Source organism: Macrobrachium rosenbergii, chromosome 16, assembly GCF_040412425.1.
Source record: "Macrobrachium rosenbergii isolate ZJJX-2024 chromosome 16, ASM4041242v1, whole genome shotgun sequence".
Taxonomy (NCBI): domain Eukaryota; kingdom Metazoa; phylum Arthropoda; class Malacostraca; order Decapoda; family Palaemonidae; genus Macrobrachium; species Macrobrachium rosenbergii.
The window spans coordinates 4,404,003-4,422,997 of record NC_089756.1 but is presented as its reverse complement, the minus strand read 5'-3'; the positions used below and the strand labels follow the sequence as shown (position 1 = coordinate 4,422,997).

The 18,995-nt window shown below is 37.3% G+C and overlaps 1 protein-coding gene across 14 annotated transcripts in view; it reads left to right on the top strand.

Annotated features, from left to right (window-relative positions):
- The window catches only part of gek (serine/threonine-protein kinase gek), a 439,738-nt gene that overhangs the window by 2,024 nt on the left and 418,719 nt on the right, over positions 1-18,995 (top strand). For 12 of the 14 annotated variants that reach the window (XR_010855605.1, XM_067118318.1, XM_067118311.1 and 9 more), the window contains exon 2: positions 11,547-12,539. Coding sequence is in view for 13 of the 14 variants with exons in the window: in XM_067118318.1 (XP_066974419.1) it covers positions 12,152-12,539 (388 nt within the window). In the remaining variant the exon portion in view is untranslated. Of the gene's footprint in view, positions 1-10,096; positions 10,216-11,546; positions 12,540-18,995 lie in introns of those variants that run through there. The other 2 variants (XM_067118309.1, XM_067118306.1) reach the window with 1 other exon arrangement.

The window sequence follows — 18,995 nt, the reverse complement described above, 5'->3', positions numbered from 1 at the left end:
CTGCTTATTTTAGACGTGGGCATTTTCTTGCAATATAAATATGTATATGTAATAAATTGGAACTTAATGGAGACAGAACTGAGGGTATGCTATTTGGATCTGACAGTGCACTACGAAAATATAAACTCTTCAAAAGAATAACTATTGGTTCGTCAACAATAAATATTGTAGCAGCAGTAAGGAACTTTGGAGTATTTATAGATAATAAATTGTCGAAAAGAACCATATAGGCTACTCTATTGCATATTACAAAAGCCTGTAACTATCATATTAGAAACATTGCATTTATGAGAAAATACCTAAATGAAGATACTCTGAAAACAGCAATTTGCAACCAAATGCTTTCGAGGCGTGACTACTGCAGCTTTATATACTACGGTCTCCCTAACTCCTACTAAGAAAATTGCAAGGAGTACAAAGTAGGGCTGCCAGGTTAATGAAAGGTCTATGTTCCTGTGACAGTATAACCCCAGCACTAATTGAGCCATATTGGCTCCCAGTTAAAGCTAGAATAGAATATAAAATACCTCTTACAGTCTTTAAAGCGCTAAAATATGGTGAACCAACATATCTGAAAAACTGTTTGAGCTTCTTTAGACCTGAAATGAATATTGTAATCAGACATGCATATGAGCCATATAGGCTATTTGAACCTAGAACAAATTGTTAGTCAGACGAGGGAGCATTCATACACTGCGCACCAAGACTGTTCAGCAAAATACTGAATACAGTACTGCCTGAAGTGAAGATCATACAAGAAAGCAAATTTAAAAAAGAACTAAAGACTCCTGTTCTGCAGGAGCTATGATACTGACAAGAAAACACCAAAAGACAATTATAAAATATAAGAAGCATCTTATTTTGAAAGGGTTTTTGGACTAAGTGCTAAATGCACCATTGCCTCAATGCACCAACACTAGTCTTAATGCACCATTCATCATGGTCTGAATGCACTGAGTATCTGGTCCCAATGCAGCACTTGCTAGTTAAAGTGCTTCTTTCCTTGTGGTCCCAATGCACTAATTTAATTCACATAACACTTGCTCTTTGGGGAACTTTATAGGTATCTATATTCATTTTGCAGGATTATTTTCCTTGATATAGTGAATCATTTATAAAGTCTGAATACAGTAAATATTACAGAACCAACAGATACATTATAATATGAGAAGATTAAAACTAACCAATTAAAATGCATTATTCCTTATGGTCCCAATGCACCAACTTAATTTCACTTAACACCTGCTCTTTGGGTAACTATATAGGTAACTGTATATACAGTATATTCGCTTTGCAGGAATATTTTCTGTGGTAAATTGAATTATTTTAAAAAAGTGAATAAAAATAGAATATTACAAAACCAGCAAACACATTATGCTATGAGGGAGAAGTCTAAAACTTCATTACCATGCTAGGTAGTTACCTCTTAATTTAAACTACAAGCCTAACCATTTCTGAATAAAAGTAGAATATTACAAAACCAACAAGACACTTTAAGACTAATGCCAGAAAAATTCATATCCTATAGACTAAGCTGGAGTGTATAAAAAAAATATATATTGATATCAAATATGATGAAAAGGATGAATGATATAAAAGCTTTAGTAAAGAAATAAGACTATTCTTTAAATTACTTAATAACTACTTTTAACAAGCTAAAATCTTTGAGATTTAACCAGTTTCTAGTACGAATGACAAAAATTTGATACCAGAATCAACCAGACAGCAAGTGCATTTTTATGCAGCGTGGTGCATTCAGACTATTTACAAAATGGTGCATTCACACTAAGTGGTTGGTGCATTTAGACCAGGCTGGTGGTGCATTCAATCTAGGCTAATGGTGCTTTCAGTCTGGTGCATTCGGGCAGCGGTGCATTTTGTCTAGTTTCCTTTTGAAGGTGTACAAGGGCCTGCCAGAGAGGGAATCATCCTTGTGGAGGGCTGTGTATAAAACCAAAGTGAACTGAGTGAAGTAATTAGCTCAAGCATATAGGCTGTACTGTACTGTTCAGTACATTTAGAGTTTTTAACTAAATATCAGTATTTTATTGATATAATTCTAAGGCAGCAGATATTAATGCTTGTGGAACTTACATGTATATGAATCTTGAGGATTATGTACTTAAGTACACAAACTACTTATTTCAGTGTACCATTATTTATGTTGGAAGAAAAAAATTAATGAATCAGCTTTGATCACCTAGCTTCTTACATTTTCACCAAAGTTATGCTCAGTATTTTGCTCAATTTTTTAGATTGGCACATTTAACTGTGTTCAGCATGCAGTACTCTGCATACACTACCATCATATGACTTGTGGCAAGATTTAAAGTCTTGCAGTTATTATAACAAGTGATTTTTGTACGTTAGACTGGTTAGCCTATGTTAACCTGTTTAAATTTAGCACCCCCATGAATGTTAATTAATATAGTTGGAACATTAGATACTATATAGCCTAATATGTAGATAATTCTATATCTTACCGCTGTGTTATAAGTGAAAACAGTTACCATCCCAATAAAACTTAAGTTTATAAATATACATATGAAGTACCATTGTAATAAAAAGCATAGACATTTTTTTTTAGGTTAACCTCAATGTGTCATTTTGATTATCCATTTCTGTTTACTTTTTACTATACTCTCAGAAATTAGAAATTATAGTAATCTTCTGCATAATTGTTGACAGCCCCAAAGACTTTTTAATCTTATTCCTTTATATTTTAATGCTTTATAATAGGGTTAAATGGAATGAAGCATATAACACTAGAAAGGCAATATTGTACTGTATATTGTAGTTTTGCCTGGGAGAAAATGGTATAGCAAATGTTTTTTATGCAGAACATGGGAGTTTTTGTTTGATTACTAACTTTAAGCTCCTCATTCTAACCTTGCAGTCCTAATCATTGTGTCTTTTTTTAACATGATGCAATAAATTGCAACTGTTCATGTTTAAAATGAGGCCATAATCAGTATCTTTGCATAGAAAATTAACATGAAAATTACTGCACAAACACAGTATGTACTAGTGTACTACGTGTGTTAATTATTGGTAAGCAGACATTGACAGGGCAGTATTCCCTCCATTCAAATTAGAGTTGTGAATTATTCAGTTCTTTGTGCACAATTTCAAAAGTTTGCAGTCCTGTATTCCTGTTTGCTTGATTAATTTGACTGTGTTTTTATCTGCTCATATTTATTATTACTATATATGAAAAAAATTTAAGGCATTTGTATTTGTATATTCCATATATATATATATATATATATATATATATATATATATATATATATATATATATATATATATATATATATATATATATATATATATATATAGGCTATGCCCTAATCTGAAATAAAGGATTTATTGTTATTATAATTATTATTATTATTATTTTTTGCATATAGTATATGAATACACCACATGGAATCAAAGATGTTATGTGTAGGTGTAATGTTGTATATAACTTTATTTGGCCATACAGATAAAGAAAGTAGTTGATCTTATTGGTACATTCTTATGTTCCTAGTTTTAGCAGATGGGAATAGGTGAGGCTCTCATTTTCTGGGGGCACTGCATAAAATGTATACCCCTTTACATATTTTGTGGATTTGGTCCATCATCATTCCTTCATTTACTGTACATTTAAGTGAGCTGGTAGGCCAGACGCAGTATGCAGTGTGGTTAACATTCTGCACTGTCCAGAAACCCACCATTATTATGGGTTTTTTATTTGCAGTATCTTTTTGTTTAATGTCTGCTGCTATTCATTTTCTTTGCATATCCTTTCTACAAGAGTGCTTTTTATATGCAATATCTTTTTGTTTAATGTGTATGCTACCATTCATTTTCTTTGCATTTCTCTGCCATTTTCATCTGAATTTGGTGTAGTGGTTGCATTTAAAATATTACTGTAGGGTTATATATAATAGAGTGATCGAATAGTTGACCAGGGCTTTATAAGGTTTGGTTGGATGCTGAAAAACTGATGGAATAGAAGAGAGGAATAAGTGATCTCTGTGTAAAAAGGTGAAGTTCATAGAGAAAACTGAGAATTATTAAGACATATTTCTCAGTTATGTGTATAGTAGGACTCTAATTGATAAAGTCCAGTAGGGGAATAACAATAGGGGTTTAGAAAGGAAGAGGATTTGTGGAAAATAAAAATTATGTAAGGTGGAAGTGAAGTGTTTGTTAGTGTGTGTAGGCTAGATGGAAGACTGACTGGGCTTTAGTGTAAAAGATTGTGTTATTAGTCAGTCATGGCTGCCCACTATCATGATGAAATGGTTGATTTGAGGAATCAAAGAATGGGCAGTACATGTAGGTGCAAAGTTGTGGGAAAAGAGAGAGCCTTGAAAGAAGTGTGATGCAGTGATGATTGGGAATAGTGATGACCAGACTGCAGAACTACTTTTTGTATTTCCTGTTATTATCTGTAATTTCTTTCAAATGAACACCATATCTTTGGTAGCTGAATTTCAAGTCAGTGGCCTCTGTTGGCTTGTCCCATATATATAGAGATTTATCTTCTGATTAATAATAATAGTAGTTGGGAGCTTGAAAGTGCTTGCAAAAGTAGTAAATGGAGAGTAAATATATATAAGCAAGTGTATATGGTGAGAGGGGTAAATGAAACCCAGGAATGTAGACCAGTGAATGTTATATAGACGGTAGGCGATTGGAAGTGATTGATTTTATACAGAACAAGTGAAGCATTGAAGGTAGCAGGCTGTGTGGTGAGTAAAAGATTGGGAAGAGACTTTGAGTATCAGTGGAACCTAAAGTGAGAATACATGAAGGCATTGTTGATCTAACTCTTTTATTGAAGTAAATTGTGGATGTTGAATGCAATTGAAAAAATTGTTGTAGCATGGAGATAAGCTGTTTGAGTTTTATATGTGGCTTAAGAAAACTTGAAAGGGTTAGAAATGTGGAGGTGTAGAAATGGTGAATCAGCAGTTAATGTATATCTGTGGCAGTGACTGTTTTGGTTTTATATATATATATATATATATATATATATATATATATTTATATATATGTGTTTTATTAAAAGGACCTCATTCAAATGGATATATAATGGAGTATTTATTCAGAAAAAATAACATTTTTTGACTAAATCCATTAGATACCATCCAGTTTGAGTGAGGTCCTTTTAGTAATATAATGCACAGAACAATTGTGTATGTGATGAAGTTAATATACAGTATATATATATATATATATATATATATATATATATATATATATATATATATATATATATATATATATATATATATATATATATATATATGTTTTATTAAAAGGACCTCATTCAAACCGGATGGCATCTAATGGAGTATTTATTCAGAAAAAATAACATTTTTTGACTAAATACTCCATTAGATACCATCCAGTTTAGTGAGGTCCTTTTTAGTAATTCTACTAATGCACAGAACAATTGTGTATGTGATGAAGTTAATATACAGTATATATAATATATATATATATATATATATATATATATATATATATATATATATATATATATATATATATATATATATATATATATATATATATATATCTATCTATCTATCATCATGAAGCTACAAATGTTGTTTAATATCCAATTCACGCTACTTGGGAACATCTCTGATGGAGTATTATCGCTGAAGGAGAATTTTATGTCATAAATGGATCAGTACCGCTGGGATCGGGACCCAGCGGTACTGCTTGAATTGGATATTAAACAACATTTGTAGCTTCATGATTGTATATAAATAACGTGTGATGATAAAATATATATATATATATATATATATATATATATATATATATATATATATATATATATATATATATATATGTGTGTGTGTGCATGTGTGCAAGTTCCTTATACACTCTGAAATGCATTGAGCAGTTTCAACCAAACTTGGTATATATACATACTTACCATCTGGGAAAGAACACTGAGGGTAAGACACCACTGACACCAAAGGGGGTGACATATGAAAATAATTGAAAACGACAGATGTTAGTGTCTAATTCATAGTTTTCTAGGCTGCTGAGATGGATGGTGACACTCCCGTTGCCCTTCAAGTCCAAATTTAGCCCTGATGGGAAAGGGGGTGGGAAGGTGGTGACGTAAAAATAACTGAAAACAACAGATATTATTTTGTAATCCATAGTTTTTGAGGTCTCTGAGAAGAATAGTGACACTCCTGACGCCCTTTAAGTCCAAGTTCAGTCCCGATAGGAACGGGGGTGGGAAGGTGATGACTTGTAAAAATAACCGAAAACTACAGATATTAGTGTCTCCCCATAACCTAATGATTCATTAATTGCAAACAAGGCCACACAAAATCTGAATACAGTAAACCCCCCGTATTCGCGTTCTCATGGTTCGCAGACTCACGCATTCGCGGGTTTCTCTGTGGAACATATCTAGCCATTTTTTGCGGAAAATTTGCTCATTTGTGGTATTTTTCACTGAGAGATATTCACTAATTACTGTTTTTTCATATAATTTTCATGAATAAATGCACTTTTTGTGATAAAACTATTAAAATACTCAGGTATAAGCATTTTTACAGGGTTTTTCTTGGTTTAAGCCATCAAAATGGGCAGTTCTAAGTGTTTTTAGAGGGGTTTTAAGTATTTGCGGATTTTAGCTATTCACGGGGGGTGTGTGGTACGCATCCCCCGCGAATACAGGGGTTCACTGTACATCACCAAAATACAGGGAAACAATCCAACAAATGACATAATGTACTGCCCAAAAACCACCGATATTGATCGGGAGTTGGCAGAAAATGAATTGATGTTACCCGCTGAGTTGTGCCTGTCAGTCCTGATGGTGGGTGGGACCCTGTCACCTACTTCTAGCAATGGTAGGGCCACCATGAAATTTGAATTTTTGTTCTCCCATGGTAGGGAGCTGTTAGGGTATGTAATTGCTTGGTAAGTATATATAAAACTTGATTTTATTATAAAAATGTCAATTTTTGAAGTCACTAAGATGAATGGTGAAACTCCAGATGCCCTTTGAGTCCAAGTTCAGCCCTGATAGTGATTGTGTGGGAGGGGGGGAGTTGAGAAGGGCATGAAAAATAAAATGTCATAAATTACAGAGAGCCTATTAGAATCTAATCCATAGTTTTCAAGATCGGTGGGACGAATAGAGAGATACTCCGATGCCCTTCAAGTCCAAGTTCAGCTCAGATAGGAATGGAGGTTGAGAAGGGGTGAAATATAAAATGTCAAAAATGCTGAGCAATGTTACTGAAGTAACTATGTTAACAGGAATGGGAGGGAGAGGGAGAGAGAAAGTTTAAAGGTTGTCATTCAGAGATTTCCTGGATGTGTGTGTATGTTTCACATACACACTGAAATGCATTGAGCAATTTCAACCAAACTTGGTATACATATGACTTACCATCTGGGAAAGAACACTGTGTGGATAAGACATCACTGGCACCAAAGGGGGGAGGTGTGGGAAGCGGTGAAATGTAAAAATTACAGAAAACGACAGACATTAATGTCCAGTCTATAGTTTTCGAGATCACTGAGATGAATAGTGACACCCCCGATAACCTTCAAGTCCAAGTTCAGCCCCAATAGGAATGGGGTGAGAAGGGGGTGACAAGTAAAAATAACTGAAAACGACAGATATTAGCGTCTAATCTATTGTTTTTGAGGTCACTGAGAAGAATAGTGACACTCCTGACGCCCTTTAAGTCCAAGTTTAGTCCCGATAGGAAGAGGGGTGGGAAGGTGGCGACATGTAAAAATATCCGAAAACTACAAATATTAGTGTTTAATCCGTAGTTTTTAAGGTCGTTGAGATAAATAGTGAAACTCCTGACGCCCTTTAAGTCCAAGTTCAGCCGTGATGGGAATTCGGTGGGTTGGGGTGAGAAGTGGTGAAATGTAAAATGTCAAAAATGCTGGGCAGTATAACTGAAGCAACTATCTTAACAGGAATGAGAGAGAGAGAGAGTTTATCGGTTGTCATTCAGGGGTTTCCAGCGCCAGTTTGTCCAGTTTAGTATATATATATATATATATATATATATATATATATATATATATATATATATATATATATATATATATATATATATATGTTTGTAACTATAAAAAATTGGTGAAATTCTATTTACAACAAAACCTTATCATTACTGTATAATAAACTTTAAGGAACTTTTTTGAGAGAACATACGGCACAGCACCGTGGCAGAAAGGAAGCACAACGTTCACCGAACAAGCAGGTCATTTCTGGGGATTACAGTACAGTATATTCAAAATGTGAGAGCACACACCCAGTCCCTTCCTCCTCCTCCTCCTCCTCCTCCTCCTCCTCGTGTTCCATGTGTGGTGTTTTGGGGACCTGACCTTCCAGTGAAAGCTTGCCATGACTCACAATGCCCCAACGTGGGACTTGATTGAATGCCTATAGGTCCTGTTGATGACTATCATTGACGTGTAGTCCCCACACACATTATATGGCTTGTGGATTTGTGATGTACTTGTCTTGTTATAAATTTGCCAAAGCATGCCTTGATGCTGTCTGTGTGTAATCAGTCTTTTGTTCATTCACGAGTAAAGGGGTTTGTATTTTATATATATATATATATATACACACATATATATATATATATATATATATATATATATATATATATATATATATATATAATTCTAATAGCCACAATGCCCTCTTAACTTCTCGAATTGTGGCTATTAGAATTACATATGTCTGGTAAAAGTGACCAGTAGATTCTACATATATATATAAATATATATATATATATATATATATATATATATATATATATATATATATATATATATATATATATATAATTTCTGACTCGCGTCAGGATCGAACTCAGGTCCTGATATGAGTCAGAAATATGTTTCTGTTCCACACGTGAGTGTGTGTTGATTATATATATTTATACAGTATATAAGAGAGAGACGGGGCGGGAGAGGGGTTAGTTAGTATAGGAGCATGTGCGCAGTAATTGTTTCAATGCCAGTATGTACCAATAGGTTTTTTTTTTTTTTTTTCATTGTCATGCGTTTGTACATATGCTGCGCAGGTTTCGGTCCTATTTTTAGATATCTGTAGCCGTGAGGCAAAACAAAAAGAAAAAAATAGAGAGAGAGAGAGGATCACCTTTCTCTTCAAAGAGTTGGGCACCATCCCAAATACCTATGATACTCATATGATACCCTCTGTCTTGACTCGCAGATGACCTGAATTAATATGATCTGGACATTTCCTTTTGGGTGTCGAATCTAGCTGCTTCTCTTAATAATAGATTTAATAAACAATATTTCTGTTTAGAAGTACTGTAGGTGGAATAGTCTGCTTAGTTCCCATAAGAACAAGGGCTGGAAAATGAGGTTTTAACTTCTGAAGAAAAAAGGTAGACTCGACTGTTTAGTTATAGAAGGTTGCACGTAGTAAAGTGATTGTGAAAGACAGGTTAGTAGTCCTAATGATGGACTAACCCCAAAGTAGGTTGATCTTGTAAAATTGTTAGGGTTGAATAAATTATATGGGGTTTCTCGAAACGGTTTTTGTAGGCTTACCTGAAGTGCAAGAAAATTTATCATAATGGTCTGACCTTGAGTTTATACCAGCTAGTATGTATGACGTCTTACGGCGTATGGTATGCCTACACGGTCTCTAGAACTTAATATTATGAAGTTTGAATCAATTATATGGGGTTTCTCGATAGGTTTTATAGGCCTACCTGAATTGCAAGAAAGATCATACCAGCAAGTATATAATGACGCCATACTGAACTCTATGGCATGCCTACAAGGTCTCTTAGACTAGGCGCAGCGCCTAATTAGCCGTGATATGGTGATAGTCGGAATGTGATTTCTTGGCGGTTTATGTGGCTGATAATACAATGACGTCACTTTTTATTTTCTCTCCGCAATTGTTTCTTGTTTACCTTCTGTAACCATGATATGACTGCATGTGCATGCACGTGCGATTAGTGGAGGCGCAGGCCCAGGCCTATGTCAGTCGCGTGGACCTAAAACAGACAAATGATTTATTTCGAAAGTAAGATCATGGAAGGATTGTTTCCGGTACCTTCTCTTTTTGTGCATTTGGCACGGAGCCCCACCTCTTCTTCAACACTGGCCTTCAGTCGGAACTTGGCAATTGTGGGTGTAGGATGTGCGCGTGTCTCGTCCTCCGGCGTAAGTGTTTTGTGCTCCGCCAGGCCGTCCTTTTGGATGGGAATTTATTTTGCTTTATTTGTGTCTGTGCAGTGGTGTCTTTTCCTCTAGTTATTTGTCGGGCCTGGGCTGGATGAAGGTGCTGCGTTGCGTGTCTCATCGACCTCTGTTATATATGTAATAAGTGTTATATTTGTAAGAAATATAAATATGGAGTTTGGTAAAGACAGTGGACATGGTTTTCAACTGTGTATTAAAAACGTGCACAACAGAATTGCCGGAATATATATCAAATTGAAACGCAAAAAAAAGTACTCATTGCCAAAGAAGCTCCACATTAGTGACTTCGTCAACAACGTCATCCAATTTGGGATTAATTGTTTATGATTCACCAGCGACCGTGGGTGATCTAGTCCGTATATAAATAAAGTTGTGTATAACTTTTTCCCGTAGCAGTAGATTTTTTTTAAGTTATAGAATTTGAATTTAGATGCTTTTAAAGACCTCAGGAGTGATAGGCATTGTAAATTAGCTTTTCTGTTTAGGTCAGGGAGGGCCAGGTTAGGATGCCATGGGAAAAATTCTTCCCCCTCCCTTCCCCCCTGAATCGTTAATCTCTCTGGGTTATATATGCTTTGTATTTGTAAGTCTTTAAACGTGGTTTATTCTGTATTTCTTATGCAATTCTACAGAAGAGTTCCGCTCGGAGGTATCGTTTAATAATGAAATATTTTGAACAATATAGAAAAGGGTGTATAGGCCTATCATGCTGTACATTGAGATCATTTGAGCAATTTACCGCCTTTAGTTCACGTTTTTACGTTTATCTCCGAAGGGATTCGTGAGTTTGGTCTTGCGAAGATGCAGTGGATAACTACCCAAATATAAATGTCCTTGCATTTTAATGATTTACCTTTTCTATAAATTTGTTAATTCATTTCATCTTTTTTTCAATAAGTGATCTCTTTCTGTTCCCATTACCTCCTGTTGCTTCTTTCTTTGGAAACTTGAATTTCAAATCAACGGCCCCTGTGGTGGGCTTGTTCCACACGAGTAGGGTTCTTTATCTGTATAATAATAGTGATAATAATTTCATTTCTGACTGTATTATGAAAAAAAGACTTGATTATCTCTGTATTGTATTCAGATGACCTAACGGATTTTTCTCTCTCTGCTGTCTTTTTCCGGAGGTGGTTCTTTGTTAATCCAATAATAATAATAATAATAATAATAATTTAATTTCTGACTGTATTATAAAAAAAGGTTGTAGATTTGAAAGTAAGAGTTTTGTTTGTTATTTCTGTGTTGTTTTCAGACGACATAACGGATTTTTCTTTGGTGTCTTTTTCCAGAGGTGGTTCTCCACAGCCCAGCTCTACCGCGGGAGTCGTCGTCGAAGTCGAAGCCGAAGTCGTGCTCCGTACGTGCAGCAGCAGCAGCAGCAGCAGTCCACGTGTGTGGTCGTTATTGTCGCCGGTGTTGGCGGGGAATTGGTGATGAGTGATATTCTGAGTGTTACATTACTCAATGTGCCTTTGATTAATTTTGCTCATTTGTGCAAAGATAAAGTGGAAATCCGCGAGGAATATATCAGTTTAATTCGTTGGTTTTTCGGTTTGGGGGTTTTGGAAAAGGAAAGAGAAAGAGAGAGCGCGAGAGAAAGAGGAGGAAAGGCGTACGCCAGACAAAATTCTCAAGTCGTAGGAAAGTAAAAAATAAAATATGGTCTATTTGTTCAAGTGTTCGAAGAGTTAAAATAAAACAAGAGGGACTTTTGAATTGAGATTATGCTTCTTTGATTAGTATTACAGTTTACAAATCAGGCCTGATGTTTTTTGACGGCTCTGAGGCCAAGAGAATCCACAAATCTGATCTTCCATTAGAGACTGTGAATGTTTTTAAGATTAGACGCTCCTTTGCTGCCCACGCTAAGGATTAATTGTATCATCCCGTATCAATGATGGGGGACGGAAACGAACAAGGTGGTGGAGGAGGAGGAGGTGGTGGTGCTGGTGGTGGAGGAAGTGGAGGTGGAACAGGTGTGGGTGAAGGGGATACCGCCCTCGTGGGTGGAGGAGGCGGAGGTGGGGAAGTGGTGTCCTCCTCGGAAGCTGTAGTAGGAAGTGGAGGAGGAGGAGGAGGAGGAGGAGGAATGGTGATGAACTCCAGTGAGGCCATCGTGAGGATTAACGAGCTCGAACGACTCTTCTTGTCGGGTCCCGTGGAGAGCTCTGGCCAGAGCTACTCCATGGAGACCCTCCTGGACGTCTTGGTGGTCCTCTACGACGAGTGCACCAATTCGTCCCTGCGCAGGGAGAAGACCGTCTCAGATTTTATTGAATATGGTGAGTACTCTTGGTGGATTTGACATTATCTGTTTTTATTTTATTCCTGGGTTTGTCCTGAACCATGATTCCTTTATATACATTATTCTTCCTTTTTTTTGTCAGGAAAATGATAATCAGGGTCATAAGGTTATAGTATTCCTTCATGTCCTGTTGTCAAGAAAATGTTAATCACAGTTATAAGATCATATTGTTTCTTAATTTTTTGTTGTTAGGGGAATAATCACAGTCACAAGATTATATTGTTCCTTCATCTTCTGTTGTCAGGGAATTATTAATCACAGTCTTAAGATTTTAATGTTCCATCACTTTCTGTTGTCAGGAAAACGTTGCTGGCATAAGATTAGGCTATATTGTTCCTTGATTTTCTATTTTCAGGAAAATATTAATCACAGTCAGAAAGTCATAATGATCTTTCATTTTTTATATCAGCTGTGGCATTTTCATATTTTTCGTCAATCTTAAAAAGTAAATTCATAGTTTAAGCTGAGAATGTTTTTCTCTTTTTTTTTAGTTTTCATATGCACACAGTGATGACATGAGAGAAAATATGTTGACTGTGCGAACAAGTTTAGAATTTTTACAAATGATTTACCATGAAATTTTCTCACATGTTTGGTGTTATTTAGTTGAATGAAATTCACGATGATGGTGTAATATTTATTTTTGTGCAGTGACCATGTCCTCGTTCTTTTGTCGTTTGCATGTGGGAAAAGAAACGATTAACAATATATAGCCTATATTGCGAAGTCTCTTTTAATTATACTGTATCAGGTTATATCTTTCCTTAGGGTTTCCTAGTTATATTTAATTTCTATATTTGTTAATGGGAAAGTTATTCATTTCAAAATGTAAGTCAACGATAAAACCTCCGTAGGGCGACAGTGTTGTCAGTGCACCTCACGTGGTGCCTGTAGGCATTACTTTAGGTTCTCTGCAGCGTCCCTTCGGTCCCCAGCTGCAACACCTTTCATTCCTTGTACTGTACCTCCGTTCGTATTCACTTCTTTCCATCTTACTTTCCTCAACCATGTCCTAACAATTGTTTCATAGTGCAACTGTAAAGTTTTCCTCCTGTTACACCTCTGCAACATTTTTGCTCTCAATTTCCCTTTCAGCGCGAATGACCTCATCGGGATCAGCGCTTTGGACTTTGGTCTCAGTTTTATATTCTGTTCCATTCACAGCGGTTTGGTAAAGAGTTCATTTGTATCCCCTGATTGACTGTTGTAGTTTTGTTGTTATTATTAATATGAATGTAATTGTTGTGATATTGGCTTCTACAATATCTGTCAGCATTTTCGTTCAGATAACGAGGTCTTAGAAAGAATACTTGTCAGGTTATTATTATTATTATTAATTATTATTATTATTATTAATATTGTTGTTGTTGTTTTTATTTTGTTTATTTATTTATTTTTTTGGTCTGTCACAGTCATCCTATTCGACTGGGTGGTTTTTGTAGAGTGGGGTTCCGGGTTGCATCTTGTCTCCTTAGGAGTCCATCACTTTTCTCACTTGTGTGCACTCGTCTGCATGAGTCGTGGAGCTACTTCGGCATCTAGTTTTTCCAGATTCCTTCTCAGGGATCTTGGGATCGTGCCTAGTGTTCCTGTGATTATGGGTACAATTTCCACTGGCATATACCATATCCTTTTTCGATTTTCAGGTCTTGATACTTATCAGTTTTTTCTCTTTCTTTCTCATCTACTCTGGTGCCCCATGGTATTGCCACATCAATGAGTGATACTTCTTGATTTTGTCAATCAACGTTACGTTTCGTCTATTGGTATGTATCACCCTATCTGTTCTGATACTATACTCCCAGAGGATCTTTGCATGATCGTTTTCTATCACTCCCTCAGGTTGGTGTTCGCACCACTTATTACTGCAAGCTAGCTGGTGTTTCTTGCACAGGCTCCAGTGGAGGGCTTTTGCTACTGAATCGTGCCTCTTTGTACTGGTTCTGTGCAAGCGCCGGACATTCACTTGCTATGTGGTTTATGGCCTCGTCTTTCATGTTGCACTTCCTGCATATGTGGAAGATGTTATTTTCATCTGTTGTTCTTTGAACATATCTGGTTCTTAGGGCCTGATCTTGTGCCGCTGTTATCATTCCTTCTGTTTCCTTCTTGAGTTCTCCCCTCTGTAGCCATTGCCATGTTTCATCGGTGGCCAGTTCTTTTGTCTGTCTTATGTACTGTCCGTGCATTGGTTTGTTTTTCATTCTCTTGCCTCCGTATATTTCTGGGTCTTCGTCTACTTTTATCAGCCCTTCTTCCTATGCACTCCTTAGCCACTGGTCTTCACTGGTTTTCAGAAATTGCCCCAGTGCTCTGCTCTCGATGTTGACGCAGTCCTCTATGCTTAGTAGCCCTCTCTCTCTCTCTTTCCTTTTCGTGTTATGTATAGTCTGTCTGTATTTGGTCTTGGGTGTAGTGCTTTGTGTATTGTCATGTGTTTCCTAGTTTTCTGGTTTAGCTCATCGATGGATTGATTAAGCAACAGAGGGGCTGGTCACCGCTCTCCTCGGCGTTGATTCCTTGGGAAAGGATCTTTACCACAATTTCCTCAGTCTACTCAGCTGTAAATGAGTAGTTATTCCCGATGGGGTAGGGTGCAGCTGTGGGTTAAATAGCAAAACTTAGCAATGATGGAAAGAAATTAAAGAATAAACAACAACGACGCAAGAGGAACATCTGTCAACAGAGGAGCTTCGTCCGGCAGCCATGTATACAGCCCAGTCGACGGGGAGGACGGTCAGGTACTTGGAGGTCGTCATCCAGCAGCTGACCACCACAACGACAGTAACCAGCAACCAGAGATTATTATTATTATTATTATTATTATTATTATTATTATTATTATTATTATTATTATTATTATTAAGAAGAAGAGGATGAACCCTATTCATATGGAACAAGCCCACAGGGGCCATCGACTTGAAATTCAAACTTCCAAAGAATATTATGGTGTTCATTAGGAAGAAGTAAGAGGAGGTAAAGGAAAAGACAGAAAGAAGAGATCTCACTTGTTAAAAATAATGAATAAATAGATGAAAATGTATAAAAATGCAAGTATTAGGATAGTAAGGCATTGATTGACTCTTCGCTTGAACTTTATAATATGAGACAGACATGGATGGCCGTTGTTGTCTCAGCACAAACGGAAATTGGTATGTGGCTTTGGAAATTTCACCTGTGTTTTCAAGCACCTTTTATTCACTTATTCAGTTTATTTTGCTAAGATTCTGGGAGGGACATCGTTATCCGTAAGGTGTTTTGTAATTCTTGTAACTAATGCAAACCTGCCACTTAAAAGATAGACTGCGTGATCGAAAATATTCATTAACTGAATTAGTCAAAGAGAAGTCTGCGTTTTGAACGAGCTTAAGCGAAGTAAGGCCGACTCTCTTGCTCTTGTCTGTGTGAAATATTCCAACTCATTTTTATAAATGAATGAATTTTTAGTCTTTTTTTCTAGTGGAATATTCCCGGTGACTCATCCCTTGGTTTTGGGTCGGTCGTGAGGTTGCCATTCCGTCCTCTCCCTCCTCGTAACTCCTCCTCCTCCACTCTTCGGGCACCCGAAGCATTTCATTTTGTTTATTCGCAATTCCTTGTCTTTAAGCGTTATGTCACATATCCTGTGAAATAACTTTGTTGTTGCAAAACCTACTTGAGTAAAGTGTTGTGCGAGCGGTTTTGCTTCAGTGTTTTAATTGTATGGCCAGTTTTTCAACTGAAGCTTCTGATAATCTCATGTTACCAACATAAATCTTGACGAAGTCTCTCTCTCTCTCTCTCTCTCTCTCTCTCTCTCTCTCTCTCTCTCTCTCTCTCTCTCTCTCTCTCTCCAACATCTCTTGTTCGGGGGATTATTTCGTGTTTTCTTTTGTGCCAGGTCTAGGAAGGCTGACACACGAATATTTACTTTGATATTTGTTAGGAGGGAAACGCCGAAGGAACTCCTGGCAGGAGTGGCCTTCCTTCAGGACCGGTCCATTAGGAGCGAAAATCCGGTACAGCGAGTGAGAGGTCCCTTGGGCCGTCCATCGGTACGTCCTGTAGATTCGGAGAAGGTTTGGGGTCCCTACGGGTTATAGGTGTTGGAAGAAAGGGCTGTGGAAGGGGACTGTGTGGAGGGGGCGGTGGGGTGTTCTCGTCCTGTTAACAGGAGGAAAGGAAAACAATAGTGTGGCTGTAGGGGGCGCTGCGCTGTCGGGTGAAGTGGCCGAGTGGGAATGTTTTTGTTTCGGCGCCCTCGAGCAACAGCGCCCCAGCAGCCCTTTTGCCTTCCCAGGACCCAAGGCACCTATTTAATGAGCCATGCACTAGTACTTCTCCTCCTGTTCTTATATCTCCGTAAGGGGTAGTACTGTCATTGCACCTCACACGGTACACTGTAGGCATTACTTGAGGTTCTTTGCAGCGCCCCTTCGATAATGCAACTGCGAGGTTTTCATCCTTTTACACCTTTAAAACCCTTTTACACCCAGTTTCCCTTTCAGCCCTAAATAACATCATAGGTCCCAGCGCTTTGCCTTTGGCCTAAATCCTCTATTCTATTCTATTCTATTCTCCTGTTCTTATCCTCCACTGCTGCTGTTGTTGCTGCAGCTCTTGGGCGTGGCAGCTGGGTATTTTGCATCCGCCATGCACGACCCTGCGGCCATTGTTTGAAGATAGGTCACCCCCGTGGCACTCTCAAAAGTCCGTGCTACACCTTTAAAAGGAACAACGGGCATAATGATAATGTTCACAGTGACGGGATGGAGAGAACGCCATATGGCATGTTGTGCTGCGTGGTACTCATGCCCCGTGTACCAATGGATTGCTTTTATGAGAGAGAGAGAGAGAGAGAGGTGGTTTTTGAGAGTAAGCGTTTGAATCTCCTTTTGAACCTGTAAACAGGATGGATGATAGTAATTAGTTTTGTTCTTTTGTACTAATAATGAAAATGCTTCTGATCATTATCATTCTTTCCTGATGAGATTACAAATGGGTTTTATTTTTTCCTTTTTTAATAGGTTAGTTCTCTTCTTTGTGTATATGGTCTTTCTGTATTTTCCCTTTACCACCTCATCTTACTAATGAACCATATTCTTTGGAAGCTTGAATTTCAAGTCTGTGGCCCCTGTGGTGGCCTTGGTTCATATGAATAGGGTTCATTTTCTGATTAATAATAATAATAATAAAAATAATAACAATAATATAATAATAACAATTAGGATACGTGAAATCGAAATGAGCTATATTCCTGTCAGTGAAATGAAATTGATTCAAGTCGGCTATGTTCAACATGTCAGTTTTTTCATTTTAATTTTATTGTCACATTTTAACGGAATTGACAGATTGGGAGGCCGACTCTACCTACCACTTACTTTACATAATTCGTAGCTGCGCCTCGGATGTTATTGGTTGTCTAGCGCAGGAATGTTGATAGCATGGTATTATTATTTATTTATTTATTTGTCTATCGCAGTCATCCTATTCAACTGGGTGGTTTTTATAGTGTGGGGTTCCGGGTTGCATCCTGCCTCCTTAAGAGTATCACTTTTCTCACTGTGAGCACTGTTTCTAGTAGCACACTCTTCTACATGAATCTAGGAGCTACTTCGGCATTAGTTTTTCCAGGTTCCTTTTCAGGGATCTTGGGATCGTGCCTAGTTTTCCTGTGATTATGAGTACGGTACAATTTCCACTGGCATATACCATATCCTTCTTATTTCGGTTTTCAGGTCTTGATACTTATCAATTTTTTCTCTTTCCTTTCTCATCTCCTCTGGTGTCCCATGGTATTGCCACATCAATGAGTGATACTTTCTTTTTGCAGTATTTTTGTGGGGACAGTTAGTCGCCTTGAAAGTTCCATCTCCTGTTATCCTAGAGTTTGTAGCCTAAGTACTGTATTCCAGTTGCGCATTGTATTTTTGCGAAAGCTGATGTTGTTTTCCTCTGCCCATATATTTTCAGACACTCTGTTAGCCATGTGTGCGGTATATATCATGTCGAAGGCTTTCTTGTAATCAATCCATGCTATGCTTAGGTTGGTTCTCCTTCTCTTACTGTTCTTCATTACCATTTTGTCTATCAGGAGCTGGTCTTTTGTGTCCCTACACTTCCTTCTTCAGGCGATCTGTTTGGTGGGGGATGGTATTTGTATCCTCTAGGTAGTTGTATAGCCTTTCACAGATGATACCTGTTAGTAACTTCCACATTATTGGTAGGCAGGTGATAGGCCTGTATTCACTTGCTATATTTCCCATTTTGGGCGCTGGAGTTGTTCTGCTATTGATGGGTGTAGGGCCTTGAAGTTTTTGAGCCAGTATCCATGGACTTCATCGGGACCTGTGGCTTTCCAGTCGGACATTTTCTTTAGTTGGTGTCTGACTGTGTCTGTCGTGATCTCGGTGAATCTTTGCTTTATTCTCCCCATTTATTTTGCCTTGACTTC